The sequence below is a fragment of the Corvus cornix genome, chromosome 13, assembly GCF_000738735.6.
Source record: "Corvus cornix cornix isolate S_Up_H32 chromosome 13, ASM73873v5, whole genome shotgun sequence".
In the NCBI taxonomy this organism is placed as follows: Eukaryota; Metazoa; Chordata; class Aves; order Passeriformes; family Corvidae; genus Corvus; species Corvus cornix.
Window position 1 is genome coordinate 1,768,890 of NC_046343.1, and position 18,142 is coordinate 1,787,031.

General features: G+C 50.7%; 1 protein-coding gene across 4 annotated transcripts in view; it reads right to left on the reverse strand.

Moving 5' to 3' along the window:
* Positions 1-18,142, reverse strand: part of HTR4 (5-hydroxytryptamine receptor 4) — a 70,570-nt gene that overhangs the window by 22,565 nt on the left and 29,863 nt on the right. For all 4 annotated transcript variants that reach the window (XR_751833.3, XM_010399620.4, XM_010399621.4 and 1 more), the window contains 4 exons: positions 13,057-13,182; positions 11,964-12,164; positions 3,805-3,958; positions 2,494-3,125 (listed from right to left, as the gene is read on the reverse strand). Coding sequence is in view for 3 of the 4 variants with exons in the window: in XM_010399620.4 (XP_010397922.1) it covers positions 2,494-3,125; positions 3,805-3,958; positions 11,964-12,164; positions 13,057-13,182 (1,113 nt within the window). In the remaining variant the exon portion in view is untranslated. The remainder of the gene's footprint in view (positions 1-2,493; positions 3,126-3,804; positions 3,959-11,963; positions 12,165-13,056; positions 13,183-18,142) is intronic.

Here is an 18,142-nt window from a genome sequence, read left to right on the forward strand (position 1 = left end):
AAACCTGCCAGATCCACCAGGAGCAGCTCTGAGGAACAACCTCTGTGTTTCCTGAGCTAAGCCACAGCTGCAGCCCATGAAATCCCACCCTCACAGGTGGGATGGGATCACTGCTCCACCCCCGGGACCACCCTGTGCTGAGGGGGAATCCTGGCTGAGAGCCACCCACCACAAACCATTCCAAAAAAGCCATCACAAACCATTCTGTGGTTCCATGATTCTGTGATCACTCATCCTTTTGCTCCACAGCTCTGACCTCTTCCCTACAATCAGCAGGGATTTACTTTTATCCCAACAGATCCAGGAGCTGTTAAACCTCTGCAAACTGGAGCCCTGAGTAGCTGCACTCCAGTTCCAGTGGCAGCAGGGGACACTGGGGCTCGCTGCAGTGCCAGCCCCCAAGGTGCTTGTTTCTGGTTTTTCCCACTTTGTTTCTCTTGGCTCTTTCAAGAGAAAAATCAGGATGTGTTTTCCTCTGGAGAAATCCAATTGACATTTGGAGGAGACCTCTCTGTGCTGGAAAATGAGTGGTAAATAAACCTCTCACTAGAGCTTTCCCTGAAGGGACCAAAGCAGTGCTCTGAGCACTTCTGAGAGGAAATAGGAACACATCAGAGTGACCTCCCTGACCCAAATGCTCCAGGGTTTGTCTGCTCTAATCATTGCTCAAATATATTTCACCCAAAGTCGTCTCCTTTGCTGTGGCAAAATTTCACAACTTGTTTTGTCCAGGAATTCCAGCAATGCTGACCTGGCTCCCCATCCACTTGTGCTGTACAGGAGTTCAGTGATTCATGGAGGCAGGAGTTTGTTGGTTTGTGTTGAATAAATATCTGCTCATGGCAGAAGAAATGCAAACAATCTGTTTCAAGGGGAACATGGCATTTTTCAGATGATTTTGGCTTTTTTTTTCTGGTGTTGCACAGAACCCTGAACACCCAGAAATCTCCATCTATTTACAGTTCATTATTGTGCTAATTTTTGTCACATTCAGCACAAGGTCTGTCCCTCCTGCCACTGCTGTCCCTGCCAGGGAGCAGCTGTAAAATCCCACAGGCACAACGTCCCCGTTTGCAGAAGCTCTTGGTCAGGAAGAAGCAACTTTGAGGTTGGAAAAGGAGGGTCTGATCCAGGTGCAGTCCCTGTGGAGCTCCTCAGTGGGGTCGGGAGCAGCCAGCCTGACAGGAAGGTTTCAGTATTTCACTGCTGGACACAGCCCCTTGTATGTCAAAGGCAGAAAAAACTCTATCTATGCCTTGGGAGAACCTGCCTAAGTAACTTTCTCTTCCATCCAGGCTGGATCCAACCTTTTTGGCATTAAAGAGCAAAGCACTGAAGAAATAAAAATTCCTCACCTGAGATGAACTATCCACAAACTAAAATTGGTTGGGTTTGCTTTAATGCCAACCCCTCTGTCACCACCATCAGGGCATATTCTGCACCAGGGACAGAAGTCACACTTCTTATCAGTCCCAAAGCTGAAGAAAACACACAGTAATTGCTCTGTGAAGGGCTGGTGTGCAGAGCTGCATCCCCCCAGCACCTGGAGAGAGGAGGGGATGCAGCAGTGGGAAGTGGGAACTGGAGAGATTGGAAAGGCAGGAGATAATCTGAACAGAGCAAAACAGGATTTATAACAAACAGAAGTGGACAAGGGCTGCTCTGTCCCTCTTCCCACCTCAGCACAGGAGCATCTGGATGTCCCTGAGAGAAACAGGCTGAGCCTGGCACGGTACCACACATCCATCACATGCCCAGGGCTCTGGGACGGGGCACCATGGCCACCAAACAGATTTTAATCAGCAGAAAATAAATATGGTGTGATGCCCTTCATGGCTTAGAAAGCCTGAGGGGTCTGACTCAAGCCCTGCCTCACCTCCCATCCATTTCATGGCTCAGGACTCTTTCCAAAGCTTCAGAGATCACTGCAGAAGGGAGACTGGGGCAAGATCAGAGCCAGCTGGGAAGTGCTTTGGGTCTGGTTTAGTGTCTGGGTGGATCCAGCTCTGAACACTGACACAACCACCAAGTCCTTGTCTGTGTGTGGAGACTCAGGCACACACCTACCAAAACCACCAGATCTAGACAAAATCTCTGGACAGCTGCACAGAAACACCTCTGGTTCTGTCCAGAGCCTGCAGCTTGTTTTTTGGGAATTACCTGTACTTCCCTCCCTTCCTCCTGCTGTGCCTCCCACCTCTGGCTCAGTGTCCCATCCCCCTGAGTCCCCCAAATCCCTCTGTTGTTCCCCTCAGACCAAACAACACTAAAATTCACGCACAATTTCTGCATTCTCCCAGCTTTTGCTGAGCACACCTCTGGAGAAACTGCACATTCCAGCACGTTCCTGCTCCCTACAAACCCAGGCTGTCCGAGCACCCTCAGGATTTCTTTCGCCCCATCGCTTCCTATGCATTTAACCCAGGGAGATGTCGCAAAACGAACTCAATCCCGCACAAATTCCTCCTGCTGCTGGCTGTGGGCAGCACTCACCTCAGCACGTGCGTGGAGCCGTTGATGGTGGTGGTGGAGCAGGGCACGGTCTGGCCCAGGATGGAAGGCCTTCGGTAGCGCTCATCACCGCAGCACAGGATGATGAGGAAGGCACGTCTGAAGGCCTTGTTGAGGAAGGCATAGAGGAAAGGGTTCAAGCCCGAGTTGATGTAGCCCAGCCACAGGAAGGCCGTCCACAGCTTGCCGGGCACCGTGTAGTTTATGAAGGGATCCACGATGTTGGTGACGAAGAACGGGGCCCAGCAGAGGCAGAAGCAGCCCATGATGATGCACAGGGTCTTGGCAGCTTTGGTCTCGGTTTTCATGCGGTGGGTGCTGTGCTGGTCAGGGGGGTGCTGCCGTGGCTCCTGGGGGTGCTGCTGGGGCTCCTGGGGGTGCTGCCGTGGCTCCTGGGGCTGCTGCCGGGGCTCGGCCGGGTTCCCCGCGCGCTGCAGCAGCCGGATCTGCCGCGCGTGCGCCCGCGCCGTCACGTAGATGCGGTGGTAGGCCAGCACCATCAGCAGGAAGGGGATGTAGAAGGCCACCACGGAGCAGGTGATGGCGTAGGGCTTGTTCACCATGAAGATGCAGTAGGTGGAGTTGGAGGCCTTGTTGAACTGCCTTTGCTGGATCTGGGGTGCGGAGAGGAGGATGAGGCAAGGAAGGAGGGGAGACGTGAGAATCAGAGCATGGGTTGGGTTGGGAGGGACCTTAAAGATCATCTTGTGTCACCGCCTGTCATGGGCAGGGACACTTTCCACTAGACCAGGCTGCTCCAAGCCCCATCCAACCATCCTTGGATGCTTGGACACATCCACAACCTCCCTGGGCACCCTGTGCCAGGGCCTCCCCACCTCACAGGGAAGGATTTTTTCCCAATATCCCATCCAACCCTGCCCGCTGGCAGTGTGCAGCCATATCCCTTGTCCTGGCACTACAAGCTCTTGTTTATTCTAACAGGAACAATCCTGTCTCTTATTTAAGTGAGAGCTGCAAAGGCCAAGGGGACCAAGGACTCCTGAGGTGTTTGTCGGAGGCCAGCTGGGGCTTGGCCTTTTTTCCAAGGACTCCTCACTGAACTGAGAGTGAACGTGGGTAAAATCCTCTCCCAGGGCCACCACTGTCCCAGTGTCAGTCCTTCCAGGACAGAGTCACTTCAACCCCCCTTAAAAATCCCCTCCAGAAATTCAGCAGCCCCTCTGCACTGGGAACAGAAAGTTTCTCCTTCTTTTTCCCTTTCCCTGAAAATCGCTTTTTAAAGAACATCCAGCACCCAATAGATTGGATTGGTGTCGCTCCCTGGCTACTCACCAGATCAATGATGCCAATGCTATTCCAGCCTTGCATGATAGGGAGGAAAGAAATGAAGGTTGGGATTACCCAGCACCCTCCCAGCATCACCGCGATGCGCAGCGGGGTCATCTTGTTCCTGTACACCAAGGGCTGGCAGCAGATGGCATAGTACCTGCAGGGCAAAAACGGGGGAGAAACTGTCAGGGGACACTTCCAAGCCTTCTAAAAATTAAATTGTAAAGCTTTTTCTCCAGCTTGTTTCACCCCTTTCAAGATAAAGGGGGAAAAAAAGTCTGTAGCCTGCTTGCCTTGGGCCTCTCACACAGGAGCTCGGGATATTTCCACAGCTTCATGGTGGCTCCCAATGAAAAGCCGGAGTTTTGTGCTTTCCAGCCAGGGAGAATGAGGCACAGATCAGTCTGTGGGTTGTCTGAGGCTGCAGGGCAAGGGAGAGATTCCATATCCAGCTCTCCTCTCCCTCTGCACCGAGGGTGTCCCCACCCTCCAAGGACATCCCTGTCCCTTCCTTCCTGTCAGCTTAACCAAATTTCCGACCTGCACAGGACGTTTATTGTGACAAGGCTGCAGAAGCTGTAACCACAAATTAACAAAGCCTCCCAAAGCTGTGAAAATGCCAGGGAAATGAAGGGTGCTTTTCCATAACCAAGCTCCCTTTCTACTTCCCAGGAATCCACCTCTTTTCCAGCTGGGCTTTAACCTTCCCAAGTACAGGGCAAAGGTGTCCTTGCACCATCAGGGGGATGTGCCCTGAACTCTCCTTCCTCTTCCTGATCCATTCCAAATATCCCAAGTACAACAGGTCCCTGGCTACTAAAATAGCTATGGCCTAAAAACATCTTCTCAAAGAGATAAGAAATCAAATTTTCTGTTTGTTTGATCCCTGTGCCACCCCCTGCCTGTGGATCTCTGCATCAGGAAGGGGTAGCAAACCTAAAACTGGGAATCTCTGGCTCTGAAATTATTATTTATTTCTAGGAAGACCAGATCAGCAAATATCCAATTGCAGACTTTCAGTGGTCCTGACCTGACAATCAGTCTTAGGTTCCCAATAAAATTTTTTTTGCTCTTTATTTTTTTGGATTCCAGCACACTCTGTAAAAAAAATTATGAGGTCAGCAGAACCATGAATTAGAGAAATTAAATCAGCAAGCACACATGTGTGTATTCAGGAGCTGCTCTTTGAGATGTGCATTTATTTCATCAAGATTTGAGTGGGAACCAGGAGCTTTGTCCTAACCAGGCACAAAAATACAAGAATTTCCATTTTTTCCTAAGGCCTTTTTTTTTTTTTTTTTAAAAGTCATGTGGAGTCAACTGAATTGCTTTATTTTGATAAAATCAGATGATATATTCCACACAGAGGCTTGAAATAATATCAAAGTGTCAAAAGAAAACATTTCTTAAAAGTCTCTTAGAAACAAGATTCAAAATGTCACAGGGGAAAAACGCTGAAACAGGCATTCAGCTCCTGCAATTTGATAATTCCTCCGTTCTCCTCTGGTTTCCTGATGAGAAAGCAGCCTGTTCCTCTGGAAAGCTGCCCTTCCAAAGAAATGGGGTTTGCCAGGAGCAAACCTGTGGGTGAAATGTTCCTCTCATGGAGCTCCAGCTCCCCTGGGGCTGATCCCTGTCCCAGGAAATGAAGTGATGCTGAATCCCAACAGGATTTTTTGGGATGTTTATTGGGACAGAGGGAGCTTCCCTCGGTATCAGAGCTGCTCCTCTGACTCTCAAGACAAAGGATTCATACCTGCACTGTTTAATTGTTTCTTATCTCAGAGTCACCCACTGCAAAGTGCTGGACATCAAAGGCACGGAGCCAAGTCAGAGAGACTCCATTCATTTGCAGAAAGGGCAGAAGAAATCCAATAAATAAAAGGATAAACCCAGCCAAGACAGCAGCTGCCCTTTGACAAGTTGGATAAGCAAACAGGAAAGGAAAACCACTGTACACTGCTAATTAACTGCAGCAGGAAAACAATTCTTGCCAGCAGTTGGAGCGATCACATTTCTCTGCTCCTCTCCCCGCTGCAGCTGAAAGAATTGCACTGAATTGTTCCTGCTATTAAAGGCCATTAGAGTAAAAATTATGCCTGTAAAAATGACACCTTAAGCTCTCATATTTCTTCCCTCCCAGTGATTCAGCAGCAATTTTCCTCCACTTTCACGTCAAAAGATTTTATTTCATTTTCGCTGGTGTGCTCAGCGAGTCGAGCTGGGCTCCTCCTGTCACTGTTTGGGGTGACAGAGTGCCCTGAGCAGGGTGTGGGTGACAACTGTGTGACGGGGAGGGAGGCAGAGGAGCAAGCACCCACTTCTCCAGAGCTCAGCAGGATTTCCATCCAAGGAGCCAGGTAACAGCGAGCTGTGAGTGCCAACAGAAGGCTCGGAAGTCACACCTGTTCCTGATTTGATGTATGTGGTGGCCTGAGCATTTAAGCAGTTATTTTTTCACTGGGAGAAAAGTAATTGTATCTGTGAGATTATCAATAGTTGCAGTCAGAGGCTGGAATAAAGACATGCTCTGTGTTTCTGCTTCATTTCAAGGCAGAGCTGTTTTGCTGGGCTCCTAAGGAGTATCTGTTATTGCTGCTGTGACAGTGTGATGGATGAACATCAAATGCAATGCATACACATGATTAATGCCACGTCCAGGCCCAATTAAATATTAATTCTCTCTATTATCAGTCGAGTTCCTTGCAAATGTTCACTTCCCTGTTACCTATGGCAGAGCAGATGATGTGGAACATCCTCTCCTCTGCAATGACATTCTCCATTGAAGGGGAAACACAGGAATCCCTTCCTGGAGCTGCAGCTCTTCCAATAAAGCAAATGTTATTATAATGCTTTTCCTTTTCCCTGTCAGACATTTGCCACAGGAATGAATCAAGTGCTAACATTTTACAGGTGGCAGAAAAGAAGAAATCCATTATTTCTCTGGCCTTATGGCTCTTCTGGCCTCTGCAGGAATCACAGAATCACAGGGAAGGGACTTCGGAAGGGACCTTAAAGATCATTTCATTCCATCCCTGCCATGGCAGGGACACCTTCCACTGTCCCAGGCTGCTCCAAGCCCTGTCCAACCTGGCCTTGGGCACTGCCAGGGATCCAGGGACAGCCACAGCTGCTCTGGGCACCCTGTGCCAGGGCCTGCCCACCCTCCCAGGGAGCAATTCCTTCCCAAATCCCATCTATCCCTGCCCTCTGGCTGCAGGAAGCCATTCCCTGTGTCCTGGCACTCTCTTTCCATCTTCCCTCAGGCACTGCAAGGTCCCAGTTAGGAACCACTGCAGTTCCACACCCTGGATCTGACTGCCAGCAGCCCAACCCAGCTCTGGGCCCTGGCAAGGAATTATTTATTTATCCAAACACCTCCTCAATCCCACGGCTGTGGAAGAGCTGCCCTGGAGTGCTCAGCTCCTGCCTCAGGCCCGGTGATGCTCTGACCACACCACTGCTCCCTCCTTGCTTCCTGGGCACTAGGGGAACAGAATTACTGAGCTGCAGGAGAGAATTCCTTGCCCTTGGGGAGAAATGCAAGGATCTCCCTGGTTTGCAGTGCAATTTGGAGCTGGGAGCCTGTCGGCACTACCCTGCAAGGAGCTCTTGAGCTACCTCAGACAGACAAATCCACCCCCACCCTTATCCACAGCCTGGCTCTGGGGGTGGCCCACACTTCAAACGGCTTGGTGTCATGTGCATATGGAAAATGATGTACACAGCATCTGCCTGATCATCAGCGGGGCCAGGATGAGACACAGAACAGTCACCGAGCACTCACACTGAGTAAGAGTTCACCCCCTCTTCAATAATCGAGGAGAAAAGAAGACAAAAGGATGGGAAAACTGGAAAAAAGAAGACAAAAGATGGAAAACTGGAAAAAGGAAGATAAAAGGATAGGAAAACTTGAAAAAAGAAGACAAAAGGATGGGAAAACTGTGGGTACTACTGTGTGTCTCCCAAAGTTAGGGTGCAAAGCCAAGCCCTCTGTCCGTGGGAAGTCACTGTCCTTGTCCCTCAGGGAATCCAGACTGGGACAGAGCCTCCAGCTGAGCCCTGACCAAGTGATGAACCTAAGGAGCCATGACTTCAATTTATTTGTGCCTGTGGGAAATTAATCCAGCACTGCTGTTGCTGATGTTTCAGTGAAAACAGGTTCTGGCCTCCGTATAATCAGATTTTAACATTTTTTTGGAAAGAACAGCTCTTTCTATTTTCCTTTTTCCCACTGAGCAAATAAGCTTTGGGCTCTCATTGTGCCAAAGCAAACAAAGTTCTGCATCGTTGGTCCTGAAAATGTCCTGAAATGATTATATCTAACAAAATTAAATTCATATTAGAAAAACAACGGCCTGCTGGTGTTGAAATAATTACACTGAGGAAAATGCTAAAGAGAACAGTTAATTGGAGCTGGATAAATTTAGCAGGGAATACAAACAAACGTGTGCTGCCAAATGGAGAGAGAGGGCTCCTCCATGGCCCCCGTGGGGCTGAGGTGTGTGGAGGGTTATTGGCAGCAAGAGTGGCAAAATAAATGAAACATTTCTAGAGGGTTTGCAACGATTAACAAAGGACACAGCATCCCTCAGCTTGTGCCGTGACCATTTGCTCTGGGATTTTCCTTAACACTCTCAGGCTGCAATCCTGCAAACCCTGGGGTGGTTTTTGGGCTGGCAGGGACAACTCCAGAGCTCTGTCACCTCTCACAGCCGCGGGGACAGGCTCCAGCTGGCTTTGCTCAGCCCCTCCCTGCGCTGGCTCTCGGTCCCTCCACCTGAGCACTGGGAGCTGCCCAGATCCAGGTGAGATGGGCACAGGGGATTTACAGCCTGGCCAGGACTCCAGCTGGAATTTGGGGCATTTAATCAGACTGTAACCATTAATTACTGACAGCTGTTCCAAGTTTAGGAACTCTCCCCACTAACAACCTCCCCGTGCCCCTGGGCAGCTGGGGGTGTTCCACGGGGCACTGCTGGGCACGGCGGCTTCCTCCCAGTCTGGGAAAACACCCTGTGCTCCCAACCAGGGCCTGGGCATCCTTCGGGCACCAGTCCATCCCTCGTGCCTCGTCTGTGATGCCACGGCGAGGGGATGAGCATGGAATGCTGTGCCGGAGCGCTGGGAGGGCAGTGCCCACGCTGCGTCCCTCAGGGGTGCCCTCCGTGCCCCGGCACAGGGACAGGGCTGCTGTCACAGGATGTCACCACAGAGCACAGGGCTTGGGAGGCTTTACAACATCACCTCTCCCACAGGATTGGGCTAATTTGCTGCCTGAGCAGTCCATTAATGGTAATTAATGTTTGCAAACGGCACAAGGAGCATCTGTCACTCTGCTCTGCCGCTCTCTGGATGCATCTGCCGTGCTTTAGCCCTGCTTTAGCAGGGATTTTGGGCTGTGCCTGAATGTAGGATCGGCTTGGGATGGACAGACACACCCAGGGCTGGTTTGTGGTGTGCAAATGTTTGGAATACTCCAGCAAACAGCACCCAGCAGAGACACAGCCTTGGGGAGAACTTCCTGTGCTGGGACAGCCGGGAGGGTGCAGGGAGCAGGGTGAGGATGCTCCAGCTGCACCCAGAGGTGCCAGATGTGCATCCAAACCCAAAACCACAGATGTTTTTGTTTCTCTGTTGTTTGTCCCCCTCACAAAACTTTGAGAAGTAATTGCAGTGCAAATTGGACTGCAAATACTGGAGGAGAAAATTCCCTTTCCTGACAGGTTTTCTGTATTCGGAGACTCCCTCAGAGCTCCTGGGTCTGTTTATCTGCAGTGCAATTATTTTTTATTGCACTGGCACAAAGAATGGACACGTGTGCCTAAAACACGCAACAAATAAATATTTCAAGGGTAAACCTCTCTATTATATTAGAATATCAAAGAGAGGATGAAAAACCATAAGGCAGTGGCAGCAAACTTTGGATTCAGTGAGCCCTGAGACACCTTTGCTACCTTGGAAAATCCCTTTTCCAGCTGACACTGACAGTGGCTCTCTGCAGTACTTTTCTCCCTGTGTCTGAGCAGTAAAATCAGTTTATTATGTGGTGGTTCCTCCAGCTTTTCTCCAACGCCTTGGAGAATTCAAGCCTCAGTGCTTGTTTCCTTCTTTTCCAGAGGCAGCAGTGGAAACAGATACAAGATATTATCAGATAAAAGTCTTTTCAAGCAACACTTTGTGAATAAGTTGAAGGGAATGACTTTCCAAACAGAGCTTTTAGGATTAGATTAACCACCCAGTTTTCTTTAAAAATCCCTTAAAACTCACGCTTGCACGTCCTGAAATAAAACAGAAGGCAGGAAATAGATCACAGAAAAAGTACCCACTAGCAGCAGCAGACTCCCATAAATTCTGAATGAACACAAGAGCAAACAGCTAAAAAGAATTGAATTAAGCCCTGGGAAGGAAGCAGCGCTGCCCCTGCAGCCCAGGGAGGCACTGGGGATGGAGAACAGATCGAAGCTGGGCTGAGTCATCCTTCCCTCCACAAAAACCTCTCATTCATCCACCTGCTCTGCCCTTTTGGGGCCATCCACTGCCTTCTCCTCATCTATTCTGGCCCCTTCACACTGTTCTCAATCAGTTCTCACTGTGGAAAAAAACCAGCTAAAAACTGTCAGAGAAATCCAAGTTTCTGCCAGCGAGCTTTAAAGCCCAGGTGGAGGGGTATCCCTAAAGCATCAGCTCCGAGCCACGGCTGTCCCAGGATCTGGGGGACAGATGGGGACAGGCAGCAGGCTCTGCATGTGGGGCATCTCCAGGAGGGCAGGGAAAGGGGGAACCTCCTTTCTGTGCCCCTCACACAGGAAGATCCTCATCCCCTGCTGCAAATCCAGAGGTGAAATCCCACTTTCCCTTCTCTCCACAACCCTCTCTATTTAATGAAGAGCCTGGAGAATCAAACTGCAACATTTCAGAGAGCGAGGTCACGTCCAGAGCGCGGTGCCCAACATCTGCTTTCCTGGTAATTGGCTCAGAGTGGCAATTTCTCAATGTTTTGAAGATAACGAGCTTCTCATTTGTGTCCCAGCTATCGAAACTCACAGATAAGGATAGGAGCCGTGCTTGTTGGACACCAGCTTCTCTCTGGATACAGAACTGCCTGTGCTGGTGCCCTGTCTCCCACCCCAGAGCACTGCTGCCCATCAATACAGAGGTTAAGCAATTTTTTTTTTAAAGTCTGGCTGCACTCAGACTCTCAAGATACTGAAATAGAACATATTCAAATATCAGCTGTCACAGTGACGAGAATAATTATGGTTATTCTGGCCCTGTTAGCAATACTAAGTAACAGTGTTTTTAAAGGTATTGAAATCTCCACACAGAACTCAAAGGGGAAAAAAAAAGCTCTAAATATTATCAGAATAGCCAGAATGTTTTCTACTGAGTGTTCATCTTGTGAAAAGTTCTTATGGAAGTTCTGCCATTTACCCTGAAAAACTGCAGACAGCAGTCAAACAGAATTGCTCGCCATAAATTACTGAGGCTTTGGGCTTTATTTTTAGGTGACAAGAAAAGTTTGAAAGAAAGGAAAGTTTTTAGGACCTCCCAGGAGATTTAGGCTGGAAAAGACCTTCAAGATGATCCTGTGCCCAATCCCCACCTGTGTCCCCAGCCCAGAGCACTGAGTGCCACCTCCAGCCCTTCCTTGGGCACCTCCAGGGATGGGCACTCCAAACCTCCCTGGGCAGCCCCTGCCAAGGCCTGAGCACCCTTTCCATGGGGAAATTCCTGCTGCTGTCCAACCTGAGCCCCCCCTGGTGCAGTTTGAGGCTGTTTCCCCTCATCCTGTCCCTGTTCCCTGGGAGCAGAGGAACATCCCTGCTGGAACAACACCCTGTGCACGATGCCCCTCCTCTGCCACAGCTCAGCTCCCTCCTTTGGACACAGCCCAGGTGTCTTTTTCTGCTTCCAAGAAGGAGCAGAGCCACCCCTGCTCAGTGCTGCCAGCAGAGCTGTGCACAGAACAACCCAGGCCCTCACCATAAATCTCACCCCATTCCAAGTTGCTCTGCCCTCATCAGAATTCTCTCCAAAATCACCACTGGGAGAGATTCATTGCTCTGCCATTCCCAACAGGTCCATCTTTGCCCTCTGGCAGCTCAGGATAACCAAGAACACAGCAGAGACTTCGAGCAATGCCACTCTCCAGCTCGTACCTGTCCAGGGAGATGCAGCAGAGGTGCAGGATGGATGCTGTGGTGAGCAGCACATCCAGGGATGTCCGCACCAGGCAGAACATCTCTCCATAGATCCAGTTGTCCTGAACCAGCTCAATGGCTCCAAAGGGCATCACCAGCACCGACACCAGCAGGTCAGCAAAGGCCAGGGAAACAATGAAATAGTTGGTCTTGATTTTCCTGCAAGGCACAACACAAAATTAGGGTGGGTTCAGTGCAGCAGCCTCCACACATGGAGAGAGATTGCAGCCTGATTTTGGGTTTAATCTGCTCCATCACACTAAAAACCCCTCCCTAACACACTCCTCACTTTATATGGTCACCCCTGGCTTGCTCCTGGCTTTTAAAGCCAAATGTCCACCGTTTTCCTGGCATAAACACATCTTTCTGCTCACCCAGAGCAGGCAAATGGATGCTCACAGGCCTCTGCATGTGGCTCAGCCTCACAGCTTGCTCTGGAGACTCTGGGGTGGAGGAGGGGGATTTTATTTTAACTTGTAAATGGAGAAAATCCTTCCAGAAAGCACAGAGAATAATCTAGACTGAAGCTGTAATTTCAACTTGAAGAGTACTTTTAAAATCACAACAATAAAATAGAATTAAATCCATTAAAAATCCCACGCAGCACACAAATAGAGGCTGTTAAATATCTTTTTCTGCTCCTAAGGTTGGGCTGACAATTCCCATGGTTAGCAGCAGCCTCAAGACAGGAATTGTGCCTGTGGCCCCCTCAAACTGTGGGCAACACTGTCATGGTGGAGCTGCACACCTGGCCCTTGGTCTGTGTGGATTTCTGATGAGCTCGTTGGGAAATCTGAGATGGAAAAGGGGCAGGGGCCAACCTGCTTCCCCCAGGAATTGCTGCTTAGCGGTGTTTTTCACTGGTTTGCCTGGTTTTCTACACTGAGAATGCTAAAAAGGATGAGGATGGGAATTAAAATGGTGCCAGCGCCGCGGGACGAGCTGAGGGCAGTGCGGGTGTGCAAGGCAGGAGCACCTCCCTGGTGGCATCTCCTGCCCTCAGCTCGTCAGGAGGGGTTTGCCCCCGTGGTGGCCACCTGGGCGGGCTCACCTGAGCTGCCTGTCCCGGCACACGGCCACCATGACCAGCAGGTTGCCCAGGATGGCCATCAGGATGACGGCGGAGATGAAGGAGAGCAGCACGATCTTCTCCGCGATGCCGAAGCCCTCACTCGAACTGGGAGCACACAGGGAGACGAGAGAGAGAGGAAAAGAAGCTGCAGCGGCACGGGGAGGGGTGGCCCAGCGGTGCCAGCCAGGGGCACTGCTGGTGGTGACAGCAGCTGCCTGTGCTGTCCCTGTGGGCCACTCCCAACAACCCTTTCCATCCATGGCCATTCCCACCCATCCCATCCAGCAGCACCAGAGCATCCCCCCAGCACCCACGGCTGCCCAGGGCAGGATGAGCCTCCACACACCCTGGAGGAGCCCATTTAGGAGAGCTGGAATGAGCTGGGCCTGATTCCTGACAGCCCAGCTCAGAGCCTCTGCACAAAAACGTTTCCATCCTCTTTTCACCCCAATAAATAATGTTATTTTCATGCAGAAGCATTCTGGGGTTTTTTTCCGGTAATTTTTCCATTTTTTCCCCATGGTTTTAGTATCATAAAATCACAAAATGGTTTGGGTTGGAAAGGACATTAAAACTCATCTCATCCCACACCTTCCACTGTCCCAGGGCGCTCCAAGCCCCAATGTCCAACCTGGCCTGGGACACTCCCAGGGACGGGGAAGCCACAGCTTCTCTGGGAATTCCATCCCAGCCCCTCCCCACCCTCACAGGGAAGGATTTTTTCCGTACCTGTAACCTAAATTTCCCCTCTTTTGGTTTGAACCCATCACTCTTTGTCTGTCAGCTCCTGATGTGCTGTGACAAGGACTAATGGGTTCAAACTTTCCTCAAGACGAGCATTTTACATCTTGAATTTTGAAATCTACATAATGTTTTGCCTTTTTCTCTCTTCCCTTCACTCTGTGCCACAAAACAGTCTGGCTTTTCTATTTTTTTTTTCTCTTTTTTCCCCTTTTTTCACTTAGTAACTTTTCCAGAGTTAGGGAGAGGAAATAAATTCTTTTCCAAGTGCCCAATTTCCCCCTACCCAGAGATCAATAATTTCTTTCAGTTAATGAAGAAGAAAAAAAAAAGGAAGAATAACACAACCCCCCCCCCCAATGTCAGCCATATTTTAAGTCTCCATTTCTACAAGTAATTTGCTGTTTCAAAGAAAGTTTTTGGTTTTTCTTTTTTCAGCGCTTGCAAAGCAGGAAGGTAACACCCAGCATGCAAAAAATTCCTCATAAACCTGGTTTTATCACAAAATTTTGAGCCACTTCTCCTCTAAAGCTATTTCTAATGATATATCCTGAATAAAATGCATCCTAAACCTTCACCTGCTTGTGCTCGTGGGAACAGGGACTTTTCCTGTTATCAAGTGTGCCTGGAGATAAACTGCATTAAAAGCAACACTTGACACTAATTCAGCAGGGAAATTTCTTCTCAGCCTGCAGAGCTGGTGTTGGACACCCAGGACTGATGATGTGAGATTGTTCAGGTAATTGAAAAATGGAACTGTTACTCTGTTTTACCTTGACTGACTCCGGGGTCACTTTTTATTTACTGAACAACATCCCGGGCTTTTTACACTTCATCTCACTGAGGTCTCCTGATTTGGAGAAAAGCTGAAAAAGATCAGGGACTTCTGGCACACAGAAATGTTGAGTTTAACTCATCCAAACAAGCTCTGGAAATGCCAAAGGAGCCCAGCCCTGAGCAACATCTCACCAGACACTGCCTGAGGGGTTTTTCACCTCCAGGAGTTCTAAACCCACATTTCCCACCCCGTGCACCACAGACAACCCTGCCCTGAGAGCGGTGGCATCCTGGTGGCATCCCTGGGCAGAACCGGTCACCACCCAGGCTCTGAGCAGAGCCCAGCAGGGCAGGAACTCACCCTGGCACATTTGTGAGAGGTACATTTGCTCTGGTAGCACTTTTGGAAGGATTTCTGCCGTGCCGTGTTGCACTGCTCCCCCGGGGAACATTACACAGGCGGATGCCTCACTGCGGGTGCAGGAGGGATTTCAGCTGGGCTGTTTCTGCCTTCAGAATAATCCATCATCAAGCAGGAATACATGTTAATTATTCAGTCTTAGTAATTCCGAGTTGTTAATAATGGAAGAAGTGGATATTGCTGTAAATTAAAATCAATGGTTTGCATAACATCTTTTATCAAAGCGGAGTGCTCTGGCTTCCGAGCTTTGCTTCCCTGTTTAATAAAGCAGAGATTGATGGGTTTGCTATTGTGAGGAAATGAGATTCAGGCGAAATGATTGCTGGTTAGTAGGAATATAGAAATCACTTAAGGAAAAAGGTGAAATACTGATGGGGAATGAATGCTTGAAACTCACATGTGGACATATTTAAAAAGCTCTTCTGCACCGTCATTAATGTGAAAGTAAAAAAAAAAGGTAATTACTTTTCCAAGCCCAGTTTTCACTTTCCTGTAAACACCCCAACTTTTCCAAATGAACCCGGGTGCTTCTGCGTATTTTATGCGGCAATTAAAGAGCACAGACCAGTCCTGGGGGTCAGAGCACGCACATCGCTCTGGCTCTCGTTACTCATCACAGCCCGAGCTCCCCGGGGGCACGGAGGGGAAAATCCCTGCCAACAGCTCCGTGCTGGGAGCACAGAACTCCCGCAGGAGGCAGAGAGTCAGGGCTGCAGAAAAACGCCGTGCTTTGGGGGCAGAGGAGCACGGCTGACAAAAAGGATGGCACGTTTCAGGACGGGAGGGGCCAGCTCTGCCTGACAGGGGCGCCCCGGGAGCACCCCGGGATCGCCCCGCGAGCACCCCGGGAGCACCCCGGGATCGCCCCGGGAGCACCGCGGGATCACCCCGCGAGCACCCCGGGAGCACCCCGGGATCGCCCCGCGAGCACCCCGGGAGCACCCCGGGATCGCCCCGGGAGCACCGCGGGATCACCGCGGGATCGCCCCGCGAGCGCCCCGGGATCACCCCGGGATCGCCCCGGGATCGTCCCGCGAGCACCCCGGGATCGCCCCGCGAGCACCCCGGGATCGCCCCGCGAGCGCCCCGGGATCACCCCGGGATCGCCCCGGGATCGCCCCGGGATCGCCCCGCGAGCACCCCGGGAGCACCCCGGGATCGCCCCGGGATCGCCCCGCGAGCACCCCGGGATCGCCCCGCGAGCACCCCGGGATCACCCCGCGAGCACCCCGGGATCACCCCGCGAGCGCCCCGGGAGCACCCCGGGACCGCAGGGAACACTCCCCGACAAGGGATGTGCACAAGCCTCACGGAAGGAGATTAAAAAGCTCGGAGTACTGGGAGCCTCGGGAAGAGTTTTCTTCTTGGTTTACCAGCGCCCTCGGTGTGGGGGGAACACAGGGAAGGGTTGGGTTGCTTTGTTTCCAGCCATGGCTTTTTCCTCCCTAACTCCGTATTTCATAACCACAAATAAGATGTCATTTGCCTCTCCTCTTTCCCACTTCCCTGATTATTCCTAGGCATAAAAAAAATCATTAGGTCTTAAGCACCTAAAAATCAAGATAAGCTATTTTTGTGGGTAAACCTGTTGATGCATCTCAGTACAGAAACACGACAATAGGGAAGAGATTATTCGATCTCTGCTTTTCCAGCTGTTACCACGTCCTTTTCTAAACTATTAATCAGAAGTCAGCACTAATCCAGAAGCATTTAATTTCCTTAAATGCCTTTAAATGCTGCACTGCCTGTGCTGCTTCACTTCAGCCGGTGCAGATGGCAGGACAGCTCCTAACGGATTCCAGTCAATGAATATGTCCTTCACTTCTGTTTTAGAAACAGACGGAAATTAATTAAAGTATTGACAGCATTCCACGTATCAAAATAACTCGGTCATATGAGTCGTTTATTTGAGTGGTTTTTTGAAAAAAAAACCAAACCAAACCAAAACAACAAACCACCAAATAAATCGTGGCGGTGGGATGGGAGGGAAGGGATGAGGTTTTCTTCTTTTGTGCTGGTTTGAAACAAAACTCCTGCTAACATCCCCAGTCCTGCACCTCCGCTCCATGAATCTCCCGCAGGCTGAAAGCTGCGGCGCTTCAGAGAATGAAGTGTTTTAAGCAGCTGATAACACTGATTAAAACCAATTGTCAAGATGAAGCAGAGAAGACAGGCTATTTAAACGTTTTAAAAATTGCCGTGTGTGGGCTGGCACAGTCAATCAGTGCGTGCTGGGAGCGCTCTCCCGTTTGGGAACAGGGACCTGCTGGAGCTGCCAGACACGGGGGGACCTCGGGGGACACCGGCACCGGAGAGGCGGCTCCAGCCCTGCTCCCACCTCATGCTCTGGGACTGAATCGTGGAATATCCTAAGTTCCACAGGGATCACCCAGTGCAGCTCCTGGCCCTGCCCAGACCCCCCAACACTCCCACCCTGGGCATCCCTGGCAGCGCTGTCCAAACGCTCCTGGAGCTCTGGCAGCCTCGGGGCCGTGCCCATTCCCTGGGGAGCCTGGGCAGTGCCCAGCACCCTCTGGGGGAAGAGCCTTTCCTGATATCCGACCTAAACCTCCCTGACCCAGCTCCAGCCATTCCCTGGGTGCTGTCCCTGTCCCAGAGAGCAGAGATCGGAGCTGCAGCACCTGAAAAGTCTCCCCTCAGTCTCCTCTCCTCCAAGAGAGCCTTGGGAGGCTCTCCCAAGCTTTATAGATATTTTTTTCCACTGTGGTGCCCAAACTGCCCCCAGGACTGACAGTGAGGTGCAGAGCCAGGCTCACACCCAGGGCACGAGGGGCTCCAAGTGCCAAACCCAGGAATCCTCGAGCTCTCTGCTGCTCCGTGCATCCTCCTCAGCTGGCAGCAGCACAAGTTCTGGCCTTTGCTCAGTGGAAATTTCATCTGGGGCTGAAAACTCATCCTGGGCAATGAGAGGCTTGATTACGGTCTGAGACAGAGAGCGAGGCAGGAGTTTGCACTTGGGGAATGAGGGAGGAAACCAACGCAGCCCTGGGGAGCTCTGGGCTCTGCCTGAGCCCTGGGGACTCACTCTGTGCAGGGGAATGAGATGGCCCAGCAGCCACATCTGTCTGCATCTCCTGCAGGGCAGGACAGAGCCCTGGCTCTGCT